Source organism: Scomber scombrus, chromosome 17 (assembly GCF_963691925.1).
Source record: "Scomber scombrus chromosome 17, fScoSco1.1, whole genome shotgun sequence".
Lineage (NCBI taxonomy): Eukaryota > Metazoa > Chordata > Actinopteri > Scombriformes > Scombridae > Scomber > Scomber scombrus.
The window spans coordinates 9,555,898-9,577,749 of record NC_084986.1 but is presented as its reverse complement, the minus strand read 5'-3'; the positions used below and the strand labels follow the sequence as shown (position 1 = coordinate 9,577,749).

General features: G+C 40.5%; 2 protein-coding genes across 5 annotated transcripts; both read right to left on the bottom strand.

Moving 5' to 3' along the window:
• Nucleotides 1–986: 986 nt before the first annotated feature.
• Nucleotides 987–14,136, bottom strand: clic5b (chloride intracellular channel 5b). Of its 4 annotated transcripts, XM_062437819.1 has the most exons (7): nucleotides 13,755–14,136; nucleotides 13,308–13,694; nucleotides 5,557–5,666; nucleotides 5,336–5,461; nucleotides 4,583–4,689; nucleotides 4,077–4,258; nucleotides 987–2,678 (listed from the first exon to the last, which is right to left on the bottom strand). In XM_062437819.1, the coding sequence occupies exons 1-7, from the start codon at nucleotides 14,019–14,021 to the stop codon at nucleotides 2,514–2,516; spliced, it is 1,344 nt and encodes a 447-aa protein (XP_062293803.1). In that variant the 5' UTR covers nucleotides 14,022–14,136; the 3' UTR covers nucleotides 987–2,513. The 4 variants fall into 4 exon arrangements, with proteins under 4 accessions (XP_062293803.1, XP_062293802.1, XP_062293805.1 ...); XM_062437818.1 differs by having other exon boundaries at nucleotides 13,308–14,136; XM_062437821.1 differs by lacking the exons at nucleotides 13,308–13,694; nucleotides 13,755–14,136 and adding an exon at nucleotides 12,033–12,146.
• Nucleotides 14,137–14,773: 637 nt separating this feature from the next.
• enpp5 (ectonucleotide pyrophosphatase/phosphodiesterase 5) lies at nucleotides 14,774–21,615 on the bottom strand. The gene is made up of 4 exons (XM_062437591.1): nucleotides 21,451–21,615; nucleotides 18,966–19,866; nucleotides 18,450–18,626; nucleotides 14,774–17,241 (listed from the first exon to the last, which is right to left on the bottom strand). The coding sequence occupies exons 2-4, from the start codon at nucleotides 19,840–19,842 to the stop codon at nucleotides 16,838–16,840; spliced, it is 1,458 nt and encodes a 485-aa protein (XP_062293575.1). The 5' UTR covers nucleotides 19,843–19,866; nucleotides 21,451–21,615; the 3' UTR covers nucleotides 14,774–16,837.
• Between the last annotated feature and the right edge of the window lie 237 nt (nucleotides 21,616–21,852).

Genomic DNA, 21,852 nt, shown 5'->3' with positions numbered 1-21,852 from the left:
GGCTAAATTTGACTTGTACTTGCATGGGGCATTGAGGTCTACATGGCAGTATTTCTTACACTATGGGTCTGGCCCTTAATTGGATCACAGGTCTGTTTCTGGTAGGTCCTCACACGTCAAATGCACCAGTTTGTTTTAATCAGCTCAGGTCTCAAAGCAAGACTCAATTTACACAATTTATGCCTGAGCTGAGAAGGTTTACTAAACCTGGCTATAAAAGTACGCTGTGTGTGAGTCCCTGTCAGCCTATATGGACTGTGCTACGGTGGCCAAGGCCAGCGACTGGTAGATCCACTGGGAGTGTAATAACAGATTAATGTGGCGTGCCAGGCCCCATGACCAGACGTGTTTGACGTTAATGCTCCACTGTATATTATCCAGCTTGCAGAAATGTTGGATGTGAGCGATGGGATCCAAGGACAGGGATGTTTAGGTACTAATTACCAAACAGCAAGGCACAAGTCTCGCTCCATATTTCCTTACTTCTGTGGAAACACTAGGCAGGCTCCATTTATTTTCTTTGACTGTTGTTTCTGGCAAGGCCGTGTCTCAGTAAACACCATTCGCCCACCATTGTAAATCCGACAGGCGCAGATCTTTCAAGTTAGACTCCTTTGAGGAAAAATGGAGACAGATCGGATGGCGGCGCTCGGGTTTTCCGTCTTAATGAGAGAGTGGAGAAGAGGGATGGCGTTTGATCCCTGGCATGGAAGCCTCTATTTAAGCCTGTCAACGGTCATCACTCTCTCTCTCTCCTTCTTTCTCTCTTCCTCAGTCTCTTTCTCTTGCTGTTATGGATGAAGAAACAGACCTGCACCACTGGATTTGATCAACTCAGTCAGGCACACTTAACCTTTTTCAGGACCAGGATCCAGGCACCTTTGGTATCACTCAGTCAAAACCGTTCACCTCTGTCTTCATGACAACCTAAAGAGTATCAGTGTTGATTGATCACCTAGCGGGAAAAGAAAAGGCAGAAGCAGATCTGTGAAAATATTATTTTATTTGTAGAGCTTCGCAATGAGCAAGCCTCTCAGTCATCATGCTCCAATTTCATATCATATGTTTGTCCAAACCACACAAGAGCCTTATGGTTCTTCAAGGAAGTCTCGCTATAGTTGCAGCCTGACATCAAGCCAAAGACGATAAGCCCCAAGACAAATTTCCATCCTCCTCTGCGTGGACAATGAAACTTTTGAACTTGAACTTTTAGGCTCTGGATGTTGATCGACTCCTCAGAGCGGAGGAAATGTCTCTTTGATGAAGGGCTGGAGGGCAGGGCTCCTGACCATTGTGGACCTGGCCTGGAAGACGCTTTTCATCGCAGCACTAATGGCTCTACCTAATCAGGCCTGATTGGGCTGCTAAATAAATACTCTCTCCATCCATAATATCATGTGTAACTTAAGACAAAATCAATACCTAGACTGAACACTAATAGCTCAAGGCAAAACTAATGTCTCAGCTCTGGCTGCGATACATTTTTCATAATGAGTCCATCAGTGACATTGGCATAGATTTTTGATACTTCCAAATAAAGGCACATAGTTGAGGCAGCTGGTATTTCATATCTTAAAAAGAAGCTCTATATCAGCAACACATATCAACACAGAAAGAGATTCATGCATGCAAACAACTCAGAAGCAAGCTTCATTTTGAGCTACAGATGCCCTCGTCAGCTAATTTTTGTTCTCTCTGTACTAACGTCATTGAGCATATCAAAGTATTTCTTAAATTAATCCTCTAAGGCTTTCTCTTAAAATCAATCTTACATAAGCAGGAGTGATTTATTTTTTAAAGAAATGTTAAGCTCAAGGAAACAAAACTACTACAGCAACACCAATTGAATGACAATCAAAATGAATCTGCAGATTGCAACAGTCATATTCAGCAAACAATTAGCATCAGTCATCAATCGTAGATGAATCAAGGTGTCTCCCGGGAGCCAGAGCTCAATAATAAACACTGGAGTCAGACTAGACTTCTGTGGGCTTAGGAATAAATAAAGTGAACGACCCTGACATCAGCAGCTAGTAAAATGTTTGGCCGTGTGGACCGGTGGAGTACGTATGAAAGGGAGCTTTGTGTTATGAGAAATAAATACAGACAGACACAATCATGTTTGAGTTGAAAAGTGTTATGTCACAGCAGCAGAATTTAAATCTGGTTTGGAACTTGTGAATAAAGTTAAATGTGCTTGATTTATCTTCCGCTCCACTTCTCTTTTGCCATGTCTGTTTCTGTGATTGCAAAACCATATACACTATGTACTGAATCTCTGAAATCCATCACATCTGGAGTTGCAAAGCAACATGAGCCATCCTTCAACGCAGACATCTGCGCCGAAGGGACTCCAACATCTGACCTTTTTATTGTGACAGTGAAAAATCGCAGGCTCCTGAAAATGCCACTGATGAAAACTCAAGAGGACAGTCACATGCATGTTTGAAAGTGATGTTTTTGTGCAGTGTGTTGCTAATTTTTTTTTGTTTCAGCTTGGGTCAGCAACCGAGTTACTTGGCCAGTCTCCTCGCCACGTCTTTGTAGGCGGTCTCGATCTCAGAGTCGGCGGCACAGGTGTTAGTGAACTCGTCACGTGTGTAGGCGTTGTTCAGGTACCGCCACACCCCCGTCATTTCTGAGGGGATGTCGTAGTTACGGTACCTCTTAGCAACAACCTAGAAAAGAAGGAAAAGTTTAACATGAATTAAACTAAACTTAAAGTAAACTAAATTTATCTAGTCACACATTTACAATTGACCCCTAAGAACTCAAATACAATCAATATGTATCAGCAATTTGTTATGTTCAGAGAATTCTTTGAGTTATTTTGTTATGAGGTGTTTCAATTTACATTTTCTCCGCATGCCTTATCAACAGCTTTTAAATTAGGGGAGGAATTATTTTCAACAACCCTGAAGGTTTTTTTCTATGTAGTAAATGTTCAGGTTAATGAGCAGAAGATGACAGGAATGTCATTAGTTTTGCATATTACTGGTCAAATACTGGACAAAAAAATGTTGACTGATGATGGCACTAGATGACAAGTTAAGGGATCACAGGAGTTATTGGGGTTACATTGTCTAGGAACCACATATGTCTGTTCCTAATTTTCTGTTAATCCATAAGCAGATGTTGAAACATTTCACAGTGACAGAGACTATGATCTTCTGGTGGCACTAGAGGAAGAGTCAGAGGATCACAAAAGTAATTAGGAGTCCTCTTCTGGGAACCATTAATATATCTGTACCACATATGACGGTAATCCATCCAATAGTTGTGAACACACTCCACAAAAATAATTGAATAAATAAAATGAACCTAAGGGTGGTTTTAGAGTTAAAGAAAGGGGATCACTAACGTCATTAGTATGCATCCTCTGGGAACCATTATTGTCTGTCATGGTAATCAATCCTCCATTGTTGAGACATTTCAGTTTGGCCCAGAGCAGTAGGCCGGCCAATCAACTAACATGACCATCTCTAGAGCCATGATGTTTGTGTGATTAAACATGCTGTGTCTTTTGGGGTGTGTGAATAGGTTGCTCCTCTCCCTTTACACTGGGCCATGCTTTTTGTGTGGTCAATTGTTAGTTTAAGTCTAATTGTTCAATGTTAAACTATTAACTTGTCAGTCATGTTACACAGATAAAAGAATAGAAGTTTAATTTAATATGTGATCGGGTGCTGTCAGGTTAAGGGAGAAAGGGCAAAACTGCTCTGTAGTAAAAGACATTCTGATAAACTTGATGCCCTCATGGCTGTGTCAGTGTAATCATAGAAAAATAATTATCAGTATTAACAGAGAAATCCTACTTTAATGTTTGTTTGTTGCTCTGTACGATATGAAAGCTTTGTATCAGTTTAACTCACCCTGTGCTAACCTGAGCCTTTGGTAGGTAGCCTGTGATATTAATTTATTTTTCATATTAGACCCAGGACTGCTGTTTATGAGAGGATTTATAGCCTTAAACATGGGTCTGTATCAATCCAAACACATCCAAGACAATATAAGTCAAATAATCATCTCTTTCTTAGTGTTACCCAGTATTTTTTGTGTGTACGCTCCCTCTTTACCTTGACTATGTGCAGTTTAGGCAGCAGGTTGCAGTCTGCAAGAGTGAACTCGTTCCCATCCAGGAAGCTTCGGTTTGAGCCCTTCTCCTCCTCCATACTGTCTGCATCAATCTCATCAGGCAAGGCGCTGTTCAGGTAGTCATCCAGCTTCTTCAAGGCCCTGCTCAAACCTTTCTCTAGCACTAAAGACACAATACATAAACACACATAAGCCTGGATACAATATTTGTACAGGGTAAGTGACAAAATCAAAACTATACATATGCATGACCCTATGTTCACAACCTTTGGATACTTCAGTGTAGAAGGGAAAGAGTTGTTCTTGCTGGCACTTAATAATCTCACTAGGGGGCAGCAAAACAAACTCAATGAGTCAAAAGCCTCAAACACTGGACTCTGCTACTACCTAGTGGAGGAATGTGATAATGGCAGTCATATATATTTTTTTGTCTTGTTCTACAGAGTGTGTGCCTGTGAGTGTAAATGGCACAAAATGAGCAGCCCACCAGCGTTGGCCTCTGGTTTGGTGTTCTTAATGTAGGCTGAGAACTTGGCGAAGATGTCATTTCCAGCTGTGTTCGACTCTCTCTGCTTGGCCGCCAGTTTGGGATACCTGAGCAGACGGGGGACAGAGGCAGGAGACACAGTCAGAGACGCAGACCAAACCATCTGGATAGCATTAACACCTGGGCTGGAGCTCAGCTCAGACTGAAAACATGTTACACACACTCACACCGAGTTGGCCGCCCACCCCCTGAGCTTTCTCACACTAAAGTCCATTTATAATGTAAAAAACTTTACAGGCAATAAAAGAAAGATTTAGTTAATCTGACATTTTTCTCTGCAAGTGCTCACTCACAGGCTCTAACTTTCTTTGGGAATGACAATCACAAAAAAAACATGTAGCTGTCTTGCCTTTTCCAAAACAGGATGAATTCTCATTTTATATCCTTTAATTTAGTTTAGTCTTCAAGATTGAAATTATTTTGCACCACCGGTGTGCAAAAAACACCTGAGACACACATAATGTATACCTAGATTTATAACCACCATAAACAACAAAGTTATATGCATCATATCCGCTGACATCAGTCCTCTTCAAAAACAGCACATATTCATCTTTTATTGGCCTGAAATGTTTCCTGCCCTTTCAACAGTGCTGCTGAAACAAAATAAATCTAGCCAAGAGCAGCGTGTGTAGTCAGTGATATAATCTGATACTGTAAACTATGTGTTGTAAAAATGTCCTGTTGAATTACTTCGGAGGAGAGAGAGTTTCCTCAAGAAACTCCTCGATTTTGTTGATATCGGTCTTGACCTCGCCGTCGAAGGTCAGGAAAGGAGGGTGCGTCCCCGGGGCCAGGTTGTGCAGATCCGCTGGCTTCCTGCAGAATACACATGAAGAGCAGTGTGCCATGAGGAACCAAGCGAGTGCATAAATGTGTTTTTGTGTTGGGAGCTTACAACCCGGTATCCTAACCTCTTGAGGTCAACGGTGGTGACGTTGAACACCACTCCTTTAAGCCAGAGGATCATGAAGAGGCGCTGAGAGAAGGGACAGTTGCCGATACTTTCTCCGTCATTGCCTGCCTGCACACACGAGATGACAAAAAACACGTCAGAAGCAGCTATCGTCTGAAAAATGATGATAGCGTTAAATGAAAACCTTGTGGACAAGGTCTCAACAAATAGTTTTACAAATGAATACGAGTCATTAATGTAAGGCTGCAGGACTGCAATATACTCTGCAGATGATTCTGTTATGTTCCATTTTGTGCTCATTTATGTAAAGCTCTCTTCATCTGTAGAATCCTCTACAAAGTGGTCGGAGCATGGGCTGAGCTTCAGATCTGAACTCCTGAAAACTAGAAAGGATTAAATATCTTGCTTCAGGTCACAGATTTACAGTAAAGGATGGTCACCCTGCTTGCTAAAACATCTTGCAGCTTTTTTCAAAAGGAGAGCTGTTGGGAAAATGTGTGACGCTTAGGTCACAAGATTGCAACCTTGATACTAACAATCAAATACTAATTCATATTTGGATTAGATTATCTTAACCTTTATTTGGTTCTTGAGAGAAGCATCATGGGTTGTACAAGTGTTATCGCAAACACACATACTTACGTCATCCTTAAACCTAAGTTGCAGACTGATGATAAGGACAGAGAAGCAAATCTACACTCCAGCATTATAACCAGGCAGTAATATTCTACTTGTTCTTAATAGTTTCCACGTAGATGTATGTACATGTAACATAAGCAACACATTGGTGCTGTCAGGTGAAAGCGTCTTACCAAATGCCAAAAAGAAGAAAATAAACGTATTTTTCGCCTGTTAGCTTTGCATTTATGCAAATGGTTATTGAAATAAGCTCATCAATGGCACATTCTTTATTGAGGATGCAGCATGAAAACAACCAAACATCCAAATTGTAATTTTTTCCAGACTGCAACACAACTGACAGAATCACTTCCTCTCCATCATGTGCTTGTGTACATGCAGTGAGATCGAGTGTCGGCACGTACGGATACACAGCAGAGCACAGTGACACCTGATCCGCTGGCCCAGCTGAATTATACATAGTGATTCCATCACCTGGTTCACTGACCACCGGGGCACAGAGTGCAGGGTCAGACCTGCAGGCCTGCAGTTCCAGAGAGACCAACAACACACAGCAAAATAAGTGCAATGACCACAAGGTCAGCAAGTTGAGCAGAGATTTGATGAGTGGAGTGAGTCTCCCTCATTTAATTATTTGAATTAGAGTATCTAATAATTTGGGGGGGAAAATATTGTGTGACAAGAGACCACAGCTGAATTTCTGTATGTGCATGCTTGTGTTTATTATATATCAAGGAAACTTAATACAGTGAGCTAAAATATTATTATGCACAAAAGTACATAAATATTGGATATGATAAGATGATCAGAGCCCATGATTTATAAGGAAACAAATTAATTCCATGTTTACTATCTTTAGAGTAAACATCTTCAAATTGATGATACTACAATGTTACAAAAATGCAAAAAAAACTTTGTGAGCACCCACAGCACACGTGCCCAGTTGTGCACCGCTCCTAGCAAAAACCAGAAAACAGAAATGTCTGTCTAAAAGTAGCTGAGCCAACTGTATGCACGCCAGCCATTGATGCTCAGTGCTGTCATGCTGCCCGAGTGCATGTGATGCTTCTGTCAGTGCATTGTTATGGCTAGCCTCAGCGGCACAGTGGTAACACAATACACAGCAGATAATAGCCAATCAACATCTAGAACATGGAGGACAAAAGCCCGTCTCACACAACTGCAGGCCTGCAGGCACATGAGTGCTTGGAGCTGCTGAGTGATCTGATGATGAGAGGGATGCAATGCTGCTTCATATAATCCATCACATATGTATCTTACCACACATTTTAAAGAAAATGTATTACCGAGACAGTTTATACAAAACAATTCCTTCAATGTTTTTGTGTTCCTTGTGTATATAAAATTGTTTGTAATGCATTAATGCTGCAATATTTGGTCATTAACTCTTTCAACTCATCGCTACAAATGCAGTTCAGCAGAAAGATCAGATAACGAGGCTCAGAGTAATAATTGGAGTAAATTATATGTTGCTGTTCCAATTGCAGTGTGCAGTTTTCCTATCTAAAGCACTTTATGGAAGCTATTTAAATGTTTTTTTATTAAACTGAACTTGTGCAATTTGTCCAATAAGTACCATGTTCTCCAAATTCCTGAGCTTCATTACAGCAAGCCACTACAATTGTTAGAATTCATAAACTTCTGATTTTTATCACATTACAAATGACTAACACAATGACATTTTTCCGCTTCTTTGAAGAAAATTGTAGGCAAACTATGTTTTACAGGTCAGTCTCTTGCATCAGTAAGTTATTTATCAGAGTTATAATTGAGTAGCTAATGCTGCTTCATGCTTTTCTAAAATATATTTAGATATTTTTGCCCCTTAAGTGGAAAAAAAAGAACAGCAGTCCACAGAATGCTTCAATAACCCAAAAATGACATATTGAACAGGTTGTCTGTAACTTCTGTGTGGGGATGAGGGCGTTAAAGGAGGTGCAGCCATGCAGGATTAATCTCTGTCCATCTAGGTCACATCTCAGATGGCAGGAAAAAATATTATCAGCATTGCAGCTACTATGGAAATCACTCTAAATGCAAGATTTGTGCATCAGAGTGGATGTACATGTCACTTTAATAGAGCCAATAGTAAGCTGGGTTGCATTTAGCAAAACATTTATTAAAATAGCAACAGTTTGGAACTTCTAGCCAAACGTAAAACAAAACATATGTTGCGGATTAAGTTTGAGTTGTATTGAGAGATCAAAATATCTATCACAGTATCTTTCTGTCTAACAGAGGAATATTGTGAATGGTGATGCAAGCTGAACATTTTGTCAGTGCTGTTGAACTTTCAGTTACCAAGCTGATCGGTTTCCTAGGAGCTGGATTGGCTGAAATCAGCCTTCACATTGTCTAATTGGGTCAGTGCATCCAGGCAGCACATCACAGAAGCTACCACTTCACCTGTCTTAGGTACATTCATCTGGCTCTAACGTTTCTCAGGGGGCCTCCATAGAGAGCAAAACAACACGGCTGTATCGGCTAACGGTGGCACTTGCAGCTGCAGACCAAAATAATCCCAGGAATACTTGATTTAGTGTGATGTGACTAAAGAAAAATTACTTTCTTTAATTTCCAAGAGAATTATCCCACCATGCACTGCTAAATAAAATCTAAAAACAGCATCTTAGCGAATTACATAATGCAAATTCAGGCTATATAAAAGTGTGACTGCATCGTATTTATGAGATGAAGTAATGGTACCACAGCAGTGCCTGATGCAAGCTGTCACTGTCACAACAATCCTGGGTCAACAGAGCACAGTGTGCCAGTGCTGTAACTCTACCTCTACTATTGGGTTACATGGACTTTCCACAACACATAGCGGTACTGATACTACACTGAAAATCCTACTGTTATACTGCCTCTATCTTTCATCAAAACTGAACTTTAAAATACACTGGAATACTTCTGTCTCTGTCTTACCTTGACAAAAAGTTCGATATCAGGGTCTCTGTCTTGACCGTTAGCGGACATGGTGCTTGGTTCTGGCTGTCACCTTTTCTTTTTCTAAACTACAGTCCTTTAATAATCCTTAGAGGTCTACATCCTCTAGAAAAAGAGGAAAAAAGCTGAGATATCCCACTGAGATTGTCCAGTGATCCCCTCACACCCTAAAGAAGCTGTCTTGGTTCTGTTCCCCCTCAGTTTCAAGTCCCCAATTCAAGATTTCCATCAATTTCTGGTCTTGTAGAGGCAGTTGTCTTCGTTGTTCATGTCCTGCAGGAGAGGCTGAGAGTCGAACCAGGTGGCAGGTACAGCCACACGCTCTGATTTAGACACAGATGGGGAGCACAGCAAGCTCTCACTGACACAAAGTAGAAAACAGGTGTCAGTCTATACCAGGGGGTGGAGCCCCATCTCTCTCTCTTCCCAACACTGATACCTCATCCCCCCATCCCTCCACCCCCTCCTCCATCTCATCATCTCTTATCTCTCTTCCAACTTTGATAACCTCACTTTGCCCCCATAAGATCTTTCTAAAAACACATCAGAAAACTTTTGTATCACCACTCTCAATCTTATTAAATTCCGAAAAAAAAAAAGGACGGATGATATTTTTGTGTCACTTTGAGTTTCTGTGGCTATCTGTGTCAGTATGTGAGTGCCTGAGCAGCAGCATTCATACTTAATCCGTGCTCACACTTGCTGGACTCCGGCAGAATAAGTCAGGCTATATTTGATCACCAGTGGGAGAAGACTCCTGCATAAATTATTGATGGCTGTCTTTTAATGCATGAATTGAAGAAAAGGGGCTATATAGGGTGACTGTGAGAAAATCTTCATCAGCACACTTTAAGTGGCACTCACTAATTTCCTCTCTAGGAAAGGCATAGAGATATATTGGGAAATGTACCCAAAAAATTACTCAACTGAGAATCTGCAAGCCAGATAAAGGCAGAAAGACAGACGGAGAAGAAAAAAAAAGATGGGGAGGCTAGAGCTAATTTTTCTCTTTTTGTTTTACTGTTTCTATTTATAGAGCAGCCCCCTCTCCTGGCAGTCCTACCAACATGCAGCACAGGCCAATTACTGGCGTGAATGTGGAAGAAAGAGTTCATCATCAGTGTTCATGATGGAAACTGTTGAGTTTGTTTCTAAATGAGTTATTTTAGGTTTTGGGGGAGTTGAGTTGATTTATGTAGACCTTAATCAAAGTCTCAATAGGCCTCACAGTAAGAACATGATGAAAACAATACATGATAATGACTTCTCTCCATATTTTCTGCATCTTTCCCCACCATAGACTTCAGAGGACAATACATTTAGCAGATCTTCATTATCATTAAGGTGGTAGTTCTAAATTTAGGAAATATGCTTATTTGCTTTCTTGCCAAGAGATAGAGGAAGAGTTCGATGCCAGTCTCACATCTACCTGGTAAATACTGTACAAGTAGCCAGTTAGTTTAATCTTAGCATAAAGACTAGAAACAGGGGGAGATATTTAGCCTGGATTCATCCAAATGCTAAGAAATTCTTCACACCTTTTGGCAGATTATATAACAGCACTATCAAGAGTGAAATGGGTGAATAAGTTTATTTCCCAAATGTTCAAACTATTCATTTAAGGATTTCGAAATTCCTTGATGGTAATAAAATCTCCAAAGGTTGAGAAGAAATGGTTTGTATGTCCTCTTGAGGAAAAAAAGAAGCTCAAATCACTGACTTGCTGGGCTAATGATTCACCCACAAATCAAACAGTAACAGATATTTTGTATCTTTCCGGAGCCAAGGTGGGGAGGGAGTGTTTGAACTCTTCTCCACTCTTGCTACGACCCCATAATCTTTTCAGTACAAGAATTATTTACATTTTGTTCATTCTCTCTGTGATGCATAACGAACATGATATTACGGTCGTCCAAATTTTCACAATGACTACTAGATCATCTTATGTAGCAAGTGTTATATTGGACATAGTTTGCCATGTTATTGTATAAGATAGAAACATTTGGTTTAAATGACCCTCTGTGATCGTAGGTGAAGCCTATTCTATAGTGGCTTCCTTTATCACGGAGAGCAGGGGAGGGGTCTCGTAAGCTTTCAGCACAGACAGATGATCTCCTAACTCTCCTCCCTACTTTTATTGCACAGCATGGTTTAGTTTATGGGAATTGTTGATGATTGAACTGTTGGGAAATCCGCCTGCATGGTTGAATTCACTCAGATAGAAAGGACAGATAGTGGATGGTGGGCGGGCTGGTATGTGGAGTAGGGGCCAAGTATGTTGTCACTTTCGTGGTGAACTATGGTCCATGTTTATCATAATCGTGATATAATGACATCCAGATAGTATATCTGTGTGTAAAACGTGCTCTTGTCCTTTTGTACTGTAAATGTGTAAATGCTCTGGGGCTCCCAGCGAACTCCCAAATCACCAGAGTTGTTTCTAATTATCAAGAACATGTCTAAAGGTCAGCTGCAAGGACGGGTACATTCTAGACTAGAAGAATAAGGTTTTGTATGACTTGATAAAAGACATAACACTCATTTATTATTTCTACTTCCAATTTTCCCTTGGCAAAAGTCATTACAATGAACATTCAATATGTTGTTATGATAATGCAATATTCATGAAAAGGAACAAAATATTGTTGGGTTTGGCAAAGCTAGAAGCTAATACTTTTTCTGGAATTTGCTCCAGTCCTCCCCACCACTGTTGGAAGGATTATTTTAAGAACTTGTCATCCGAGTCAGATTGTAGCAATTATTTTTCTTAATTTGTAGCACCACTGTTTTGATTGCATACATACATTTTTATCTGACAATGGCAAAAAAAAAGACAGGACAGCTATTAAACTTTGTACAACATACTTCACCAGTTTTTCAAAGGTTTCAGCCAGAACTCCTTGAGTCCAATCTACAGGGTCTCAATCTCTGTTTCCCAATCAGCAAAGTGACCCCTGCATGTACTGATAGTACACCTTACACACTTCCTCTATCAGAGACGCAGCAAAAACACACAGTTAGGATTTGCTCAAGCATGGAGTTCACCCCCGGTTTCCATGGCCCTACAGTAAACGAGTTAATTATTACATCGGACTGCCTTCAGATTAAATTCACTAACAAAGGCCCTGATACACAGAGATCGCTGCTTCTGTGACATTTCTGCCTAAAATATATTGCTGAATATAGTCACTACTAGAAATTCTTAACCACATGCACCATCACTCTAGCTAATAAATAGGCTATAATTGTCTTTCTATGTGTCAGTTAATATAGTATTTACACCACTTAACCTTTATGTTGTCAAACTTTTTATAGACAATTTCGTTTAAGTTTTGATTTTCATGTTTAAAAATGTGCTTTTCTTAAAGAGAATGTTCTTAATATGACCAACACAAGGGATGGTTTTGTTAGCAGGTAATGGATTCATTTCATTCAGATTTGAACTGTGAGTGTGAAATGCCATTTCCACTTCTTGAGATTATGTTATACAATTACTATCACATATCTTTATTATAATGAATAGAAACCCTTTAGATACAACTCCTTATGAAGAGCCTATTATTATATCATAACCACATTTTGGGGGTTTTCAACAAATGTCCATGTCACCCACGTCTACAAATTCAGACTAATGTTAAACTACTGGATGGGTTGCCCATAAATTGCATTATATGTTATCTCATGTATGCTATATTACAATACTGCTCAACTATATTTAAAGTAAAATACAACATCATGATATGACATTTTGAGTATAGACAATAAACACAGTAGGAAATACTATCAGTATGGTTTATTGTCATAATTGCCATCATTAAGCTGTAACATGGCTGGCTGAAATCCTAAATTATTTTTGCTCCACTCCAAAAGGAATTTAGAATATATGAAACTAGTCTGAACTTTTTCAGGGGCTAAATCAACCATAAAATACATGCGCATGCCTTCCAGTGGGAATTAAAATATCCACTTCTGTTTTATGTCCCAACCTCAGTACGGTGAGGGAGACGCCTTTTGGCAAATCAGATGTACAGTGCTGATTTCATCACTAATGTAATTGAAAACCAACTTTATTGTAGCTGCCTTGTTTGAAGCCTCATGCTGAACAGAGAAGCTGAGACTGCCGATCTGTATTCTTCTTACCTTGACAAACAGGGAGATTCCAGGCTGGTTCGGGTCTGCTGGTGCAGCGCTGCTCTCATCCAGGCTGACATTCTCCAGAGTGTCGAGGCTGTATTCAACAGACTCCTCTGGGCTGGAGTCAGTACTGGTGTGGGTGTACGCCATCAGCATCCCATCATCTGCGTTATCCTCCTCCAGGGTTTTCGGCTGGATCGGTGGGTCGTCGCACGGGTCTCCTGGGGACGCAGAAGACGCCGAGGAGGCAGAAGAGCGCCTGGATCCGGAGTGCACCTCACCATTCACCTCCTCTACCTGTACCTCCACTACAGGCTCTGGCTCCCTCTGTAGCTCTTCGGTCTTCACCTCTTCGGCCTTCACCTCTTCGGTCTTCACCTCTTCGGTCTTCACCTCTTCGGTCTTCACCTCTTCGGACTTCACCTCTTCGGTCTTCACCTCTTCGGCCTTCACCTCTTCGCTTTCCTCTGCCACTTTCTCGGGTTTGGCCTCATCGTCATCGCTAGAGGAAGAGGACGAGCAGCTGTGTTTGTCCTCGTCTCTTGTGTCCATGTAGTCCGGCGAGCCTTGCGCAGCCTCCGCAGAGGCGTGGACCTGCACTTCGCTGCACAGCTGCTCACCTGAGCTCTCACATGTGGGCTCTCGATCGGGGCTCTCAGCTCCATCGCGGCGCTCTTCATGCACAGCTCCCTCATCTACTGTTTCATGCATGTTGTCCATGTTTGCTGGTGTTTTTTTTGTTTTTTTTGCAGACTTGGGGTTTAACGTGGAGGAGGAATGCTGTTGAAGTGGTCGCACACTGTCCGCCTGCCTCTGATGACTAAACGCTTGAGCAAATGCCAGCGATAACTCATAAAAGACCTTTGATCCTGCGAGTTAACAGGTGATTTATGCAGAGGCCTATCCCTTCAATGACATTGTGGGAGGGAGGAGGGGATTTCAGTATAAGCGAGTGCACTAAGCACACCTTAATGGTTAAATTTATATTCTTGTAAATAGCCTATGTATATTTTTCCAAGTTATCAAACCCTGTTCAATTCCACACTATAAAATAATAAACGAAGTCTACATTTCAAGGCAACAAACTTCAATAAAAGTTATTTGGACAACTTTCTTTCCACAAGTTTTGCCTTTAGGTTCGTCCAACATTCATTTGTCATATTATTCCATATTAACAGACGTTTCTCGTAATAAATCTCCAGGACTTTTCTGGAAAGCAATGAGTTTAGCTTTGTTGGCTCACAACTTTTGCTTTAAATACTAATTCATTTTCCTAACAACTTGCAATCCTTATTCATGCCAAATAATATAATTTTAGGTTTAAATCTCTTGAACTGCTTGATGTGTTTCTTGTGAGCATCAGTCTCAGGAAAATGAAGACGTAAATGGTGTTGGGAAATGCGTGAGAGGCCAATTATCATATTCAAACAATTACACACTCAGAAAAAAAAAGAAATGACAACAAGTTCAGTTTCACATAAGTCCCTTTAATATCTGAAGACTCTTTAATTGCATTTACATGGCAAAGATAGTTAATTTGTAAATGATATTTCAATATCCATATTTCAAATCCAAGGTAATAATCAATTAATCTAATATTCATTCTTCTCTAACAGTTTCAAATTAATTATGTAAATATATCGTGGATGCATTTAATTTCTCTGTCAACAAGTCAGGGGAAATTATCAGACAACACTTTTGTTTCATAAAATAATCAGAAAATTAACAATTTCCATATAAATGTATTCAATTTAAGAATTTAAATTTTGTAAAAAGTATATATCACAGTGACGTCTGTCATTTTTTGGGCACAAGTATTCTTTAATGTATCTAAAAGCATAAGAAGAAAATTGAACCAAATGTTTTCTTAAAATATGGTGTAAAACTATTTGAATTATTTACTGGCATAATAATTTACTGATTTGGATTCTACTCCACTTCCTATGATTATGCGGATTAAAAAGCTTTTTGGCAAGAGGCATTTAACTTTTTTAAATTGTCATTATCATTATTTCAAACAGCAACTACGAACAAGAAGTGCAAATTATACATGACCTAAAAAGCATCCAACTACTGCCCCTTCATTCTGTTTCATGTCTATCCTGTAGTGCAAATCAGGGGAACAGTTCTTGCAAGTCATGCCAAAATAGTCTTCTCAACCAAGCAACAACAAAACCCTTAAATCCCTAAGACAAAATACTGACCAATAGCAATTGCACTTCACATTTCACCAACAAATGGCCATGTTATGACAGTCAAGAAATGAAGAGGGGGGCGATACACAGTCATCTATACAGAAATATGCCCCCCAACACAAAAACTACAAAAAACTAACACACATACGATTGCACACCTTAGAGAGATGTTCTCTATTAAGTTAAAAGGCTAATGGTAACTGACTGCTAAAGAGCGAGGACATGATGTGATTGGCTCATGGAATGACCTACACATATGAGCCTGGCACACTGAATGATTTTCACGTCTGAAGTGGAAAATCTGCTTCCAGGAAACATTCAAAAGTAACAATGTCTGAACTGAGACACAATTCTGAATACTTTAAAGATTAATCACAGCATGATTCTCTGCACAGATCACTTTCTTTACCTTACTGACATCCAAATCTGTTCTGCATAGATTTGTCCTCCAAACCTAATTTACTTCTGTCTATGCCACCTTCACTGTCAGAGGATAAGGTGTCAGTATGCATCAAACGAAGTGCTTTTCAGATCGTCGAATACAATCGTAGACACGCTCCCTTTACAACTTATAGACGTCGGTGAACTGTGTCCTACCATTAATGTAACTTTTCAAAATCAACATCCACACAATCGTGCCCATTTCACACACTGATTAGCAATCTGCGTGGAAGTGAGAAAGTAAACACAGGTTTAATGTTGCCCTTAAGCCGTCCTCTTAGTCCATTCTTTACACAGTTCCTTACATTTTCCTACATAGAAACGAATGCAACACTATGAATGACATTGAAGAAAGATTGTCATAAAGTGTGCACTGTTATCCCCGTTTCAGCAATTATTGCCTCTCTTTGAAAGCAGGCTTTTCGCTCGATCTTCGAGCGTGGCATGCTTTTGCCTTCAGATTTGGTCGGACAACGCTTTGTACAAGCTAGTTCATTTCGAGCAGTCTGACACCTCAATGCTATCACGTCATAGCTTTGGCCAACAAAAGTTCATATTTGCCAGACTTATTGAGTGACAATGAAAATGATGAGATGATATTAGGTAAAATTCACAATCAAAGCAAAGCCACTATAAAGCCATGTAAAGGTTTTTATTATCTTGATTAAGCCTGCACCAGAAGCAAACCCAAGACATTTCCCTTACACTCAAGCAAGCACCTCTATACATGATTAGGAGGTTAGATTAAATTCCCTTGATCTCCAACTAATAAAAAGAGCAGCACAGTGGCATTTTGTGGTGTAAGGGAGGCCTTTAGGGGATGCTTCTAGACAGAGCGGACTACCTTGGGGAGCAATATCTCCTCTTCTTTTATGTCTGCCATCCTTTCTGTTTCTTCAGCTACAGGTGCAAGTCCTCTTGCAGTAAAGGCTGTGACATCTCCCTGCTTCTGTGTTTTAGCGAGGGCAGCTGTTTGAGTGTCACTTGTCTGATGTAGACCACCAGAAAACCCAGCACCATCATCACACCGATGAGAGAACCAACAACGGGCGCGTAGGAATGCTCGTTTACCCTTGGAGGGATGGTGGGTGGGGACGGAGTTGGCTCCTCAGACAGGAGGTCCTGAACATTTAAGAGGGAGCCGTTGTTTGGTAGAGGTTGGATGGACAGGATGTGGCACATTAGAGGATAAAGGTCGACAGAGCGCATGGAGGTCTTGACGTAATTCTGGCGAAATGCTGGCCCACGGGCCACAAACACAGGCTGCATGCTACGTAAGCTGTTGTCATAGCCATGGTTTCCCACTGGAAAGAGAAGACAAGACATGTATATTCATAAGGAGGTGCAATACTGATGTTATTTTTGCATTGTTTCAGGCAGCACTTTCTATCGGCAATTAATGGGATATGGCAAAGCTGCTCTCTCCGATGATTTACTACTATCACTGCCTCCCCCAGCTCACTGGTAACTGCTAAATCAGTCACAGCAACATACAAGCAAAACTGAAATTAAATACATAGACATCCTTACCTTTGATTAAAGTTTAGACTGGCTGACTACTACTCTGTAAATATGCCAGCACAATTGCATTTCTGAGATTATTGATGTTTGTGCACCATTCTGTCACATATCTCAGACAAAGATATCCTGACGTTTAATCCCTTGTGTGAGTCAAACCCCCCAAAATCGGATCCTAAATTTTCCAAAATGCAACAAAAGACATCTTTTTTGGTTTGTACATGTCAACGTCTTTCAAAATGCAGACAGGAACTTCTGATATCCCAGTTCCATCACTGTAATTCACTGAGCAGCAGAAGGTGTCATTGCTTGACAAATAATAAGACAGTATCATCCAGATCTACAGCTCTCTTGTAAATTGAACAGCTATAAGAACAACTTTGATATACATCAGAGTATCATACTAGACATATCTAGCTCAGCAATCTCACATCACGTTGTCACCGGGGACTGAGAGTCAGCAGGTTTTCCTTCCAGCCACAAACTTCACCAGGCCATTATACTGATTAACAAGCATTCAACTAGAGAGGAAGAATTAAGCTGAATAATTAGCTGATGTAGTCTGTGGCTCCCATGAAAAACATACTCTCTGCCCTCTGTAGAACATATTTTGAGATCTCTAATCCAAAGAGGAAGTACTGGAAAAACCTGCTTTAAACTGGATTAAGAAAAAAAAGAAATGCTCCAAGAAGTGGTGCAAAAAGGACCTCCACTTCTACATATGTTTACCTCATTATTTGACATGTTAATATGAACATCCAACATTCTAACTCTATATATATGACTGAAAATAAGGAAAAGCATTAATAGGTCCTCTTTAATTATACCTGGTATAACATGAGGTAGATTTGGTTTGAAGAATGAAAAAAAATCTCCTGTGAAGCTATTAATAGAGCAGACTGAAGCTGCTGTTTAAAACAACTGGAAACCCTGTTTAATATGCCACAAACTTGAATATTGTGTCAGCACAGCTTTATGAGATGTGATAACGTACTCATGGAGTGTGTGGTTCTGTTCTGTACGATGGTCCAGCCCTCCTTGGCCTCTATGAGGATTGGCATGATCCTGATGTTATGTTGATAATGGAAGCGCTCTGGAATTTCTTCCTTCTTGTACACCATCATGTACGGGTTTGCATCAGCTAGCTTACTGTACACCTCTTCAAGCTTCCCTGCAAGGCAGATGACAAGTGACGGACACAGATAAAAACATTATATTTTTGGATAACTAGCAAAAAGGCAAGAAAGTTAACATTTGTATGTATGTTTGTCCAAGTAAAACTAATGAAAATTAGAATTTGATCTTAGATTTAAACTCCATGTTCACTAAAATGTACCTAGAGTACATTGTTAGAAAATAGTAAATGAAAAAAATGTATATTTAAACAAATTTCAGAGACATGAGAGTGGTATCAATCTTCTCATGCAGCTCTCAGCAAGAAAGAAAATTACATTTCCCAAAATGTCAAAGTAGTCCTGCTGTTGAATGTGACAGATGTTAAAAGTAATACCTTCTTTTGGCATTATTCCCACCACTGGACTCTTATCCACCCAGGTGTACAGGTCTCTGCTCACATACTCATCCAGTTGAATGATCTTATCACTGAAAAGCTGTGTCATGCCGTGGTCACTGGTCACTATGAGGTTCACCTTCTCATACAGCCCGGCCGTCTTTAGCTTATTCCTCAGGAAGCCAAGCTTCTCATCAATCCCAGCGATGACTCCATCCATGTCGGAACTCTGAGGTCCCAGTTTGTGCCCGCTCTCATCTGGCTCCTCCCAGTACAGAACTCCAAAATCCACCGCCTCCCCTTTGGATGCAGAGAACCACTCAACAATCCGTTCTACCCGGGTTTCAAAGGGGACCGAAGCATTGTACGGGAGGTAATTAGTGGGGAATGTGCCATGGATCTTCACATCAGACCCTGGCCACATCGCCGCTCCACTACGCCCTCCAGATTTTTGGATGGTCACCCAGAGAGGCACTGCCGCATCCCACCACCGGGAATCATAAATACTGTCTGTCTCCATGGAGAAAGACTGGTTTAAAACTGGGTCGAACATCTCATTGGCCACAATGCCGTGCGTCTCAGCATACAGCCCTGTCACCAAGCTGTAGTGGTTGGGGAAGGTTTTGGTGATGTAAGCGGTCTGCACCTGCTCCACCGACACCCCTTCTACTGTCAGTTTGCGGAAGTTAGGTGTTGGGACGCGGTGAATGTAGTCCCAGCGAAAGCCATCGAAGGAGACGAGCAGCAGCTTGGGTCGATCCTTCACACTTTGGGTGTGATCTTGCTTGTTCAAGCGATGAAGGGAGACCAGAGGAAGCAGCAGGACCCACAGGCAGACCGGAGCACTGCAGCCTCCTCGCAGCAAGCAGCCCAGCATGTTGTTGGCGTGTGATGACTCAACCTACAAATCAAACACAATAACTTCTTAGGAAGAACTTATCTGGAAGAATATATATGTATGCACCAGCTAACATAGTTGTGTGTGTTAAGAAAAACGATAAAGCTACAGCATGCATTATTTTAAACAACATTGTGCCTCCAACTGGTGCTGCAAGTAACAATTATCATTATTGATTAATCTGCCATTAATAGTCATTTTCATTTCTCAGTTATAGTCCAAGGTGACATCAAGCATATTGTTTTATCCAACCCATAAATATAACAAACTATGATCTATGACAAAGAGAAGCATCAAATTCTCATGATATGAAAAACTTGAATATTTGGTATTTATGTTGTAAATTTTGAAGAAACAATTAATTAATTATCAGAGCAGTTTATACATTTTCTAATCTATTCATTTTGTGGAAACATTTTGGGGACACTGTCACACATCACGGTCCAATGCACAAAGCCAGGTCCATGAAGAAATGGTTTTCTGAGTCCAGTGTGTGAACACACCAGCACAGAGGCTTGATTTAAATCCCGTCACACAACTTTATGATGAACTGGAATACTGACAGACCTTAACACCCAGCACCAGTAAGCGAACTCACCTACATATTAATGCCCATAGTTTTAAAATGAGATGTCCAACAATGACAAATGGCAGTAATATTCAGAGGTTAACTTTCTTTATTAAAGTGTTGAGATACTTTTGTCCTCACAGCATACAGGCCATGCAAAACACAGATAGCTTGGCAATATTGATTATAATAAACAAATTAAACACATGATTGTGATAACTTATCATTTATGTTGATTAGTGCTAAGGCAATAAATTGGTTAGATGATTGATAGACAGTTAATGAGATAAACAAGTCTCAAGCAAAAATGCTACACATTAACCGCTTTTTTTCTGTTTTGCTTCATTATAAGTTGAATATTGTTAGGTTTTGAACTGTTGGTTTAACAAAAAAAGCAGTTTAAAGATGTCACCTTTGACTCTGGGAACATGTGATTGGCTTTTTTGGTATATCTTCCTTTTTCTGACGCTATTAGCATATTCATTAGAAAAGTAATCAATACAAAAACAATGAATTGCAAAGTTGTAATACATCAGTAGGCTAACAGACTCAATTCCGTCATGCTCATAAACAACCAAGGCAAGATCTAGTATCACCATAGGCATAGGATATTGTTATTGTCATAAAATCGAGTTAGACAGGAGCTTCCCTAAACAAAGCACTTAGAAATGCAAAACTGGGGACATTACAAGTCAAGAGAGCATTGATGTTAGTGGAAATGAGGCAGAAAATATGGATATAACGACTGAAATGTATTTAGACGACCGACTTGCATGCAAATAACTTAATGACAGCCTTCCTAATGAGAGTCAAACACATTAAAGATGACATTGGATCCGTATTTGAGGCTGGTGCTGCAATGCTAACAGCTAAAACACGCAGCTCTGTCTGCAACAATAAGACGGCAAGTCCATTTCACCTGAGAGCATTCACTGATCCACTGATCCAGAGCAAAGAAGCGCTTTCATGCACAATGTCAGCAAGCAAAAAAACTAACCCAGCTGTGCTGTCAAGCTTACCTTGTTATCTGATCCCGCACTGGGCTCGTCTTGCGCTGCACAGCAAGATAAACAGCCGGCCTCGTTTGTGACCAGAGGAGGAAGTCCCGCCTATTAACTTGCTGTTTGCTCACCCCTGCTGTTTATTTATTTACATGCATGCACACAGGCAAGCTCATATGAAGACAAAAGGATGTGCGGCATTTCCTGCAAGTGCATGCTTCGCTACTTGGAGAGACGCATCACCCATTCACTGCGATCCACAAGCGCACAGGTCCCAATGACGTAATGTGGGATGAGAGAAGACGGGTTGGGGGTAGGGGTGCGGGGAGGTCCTGGATTATAAATAGACATCCTGGTGTCAATCAGGTTAGCATCGTTTTACTTGAAGATTTTTTTTTAAATGACTCATATTTTATAATA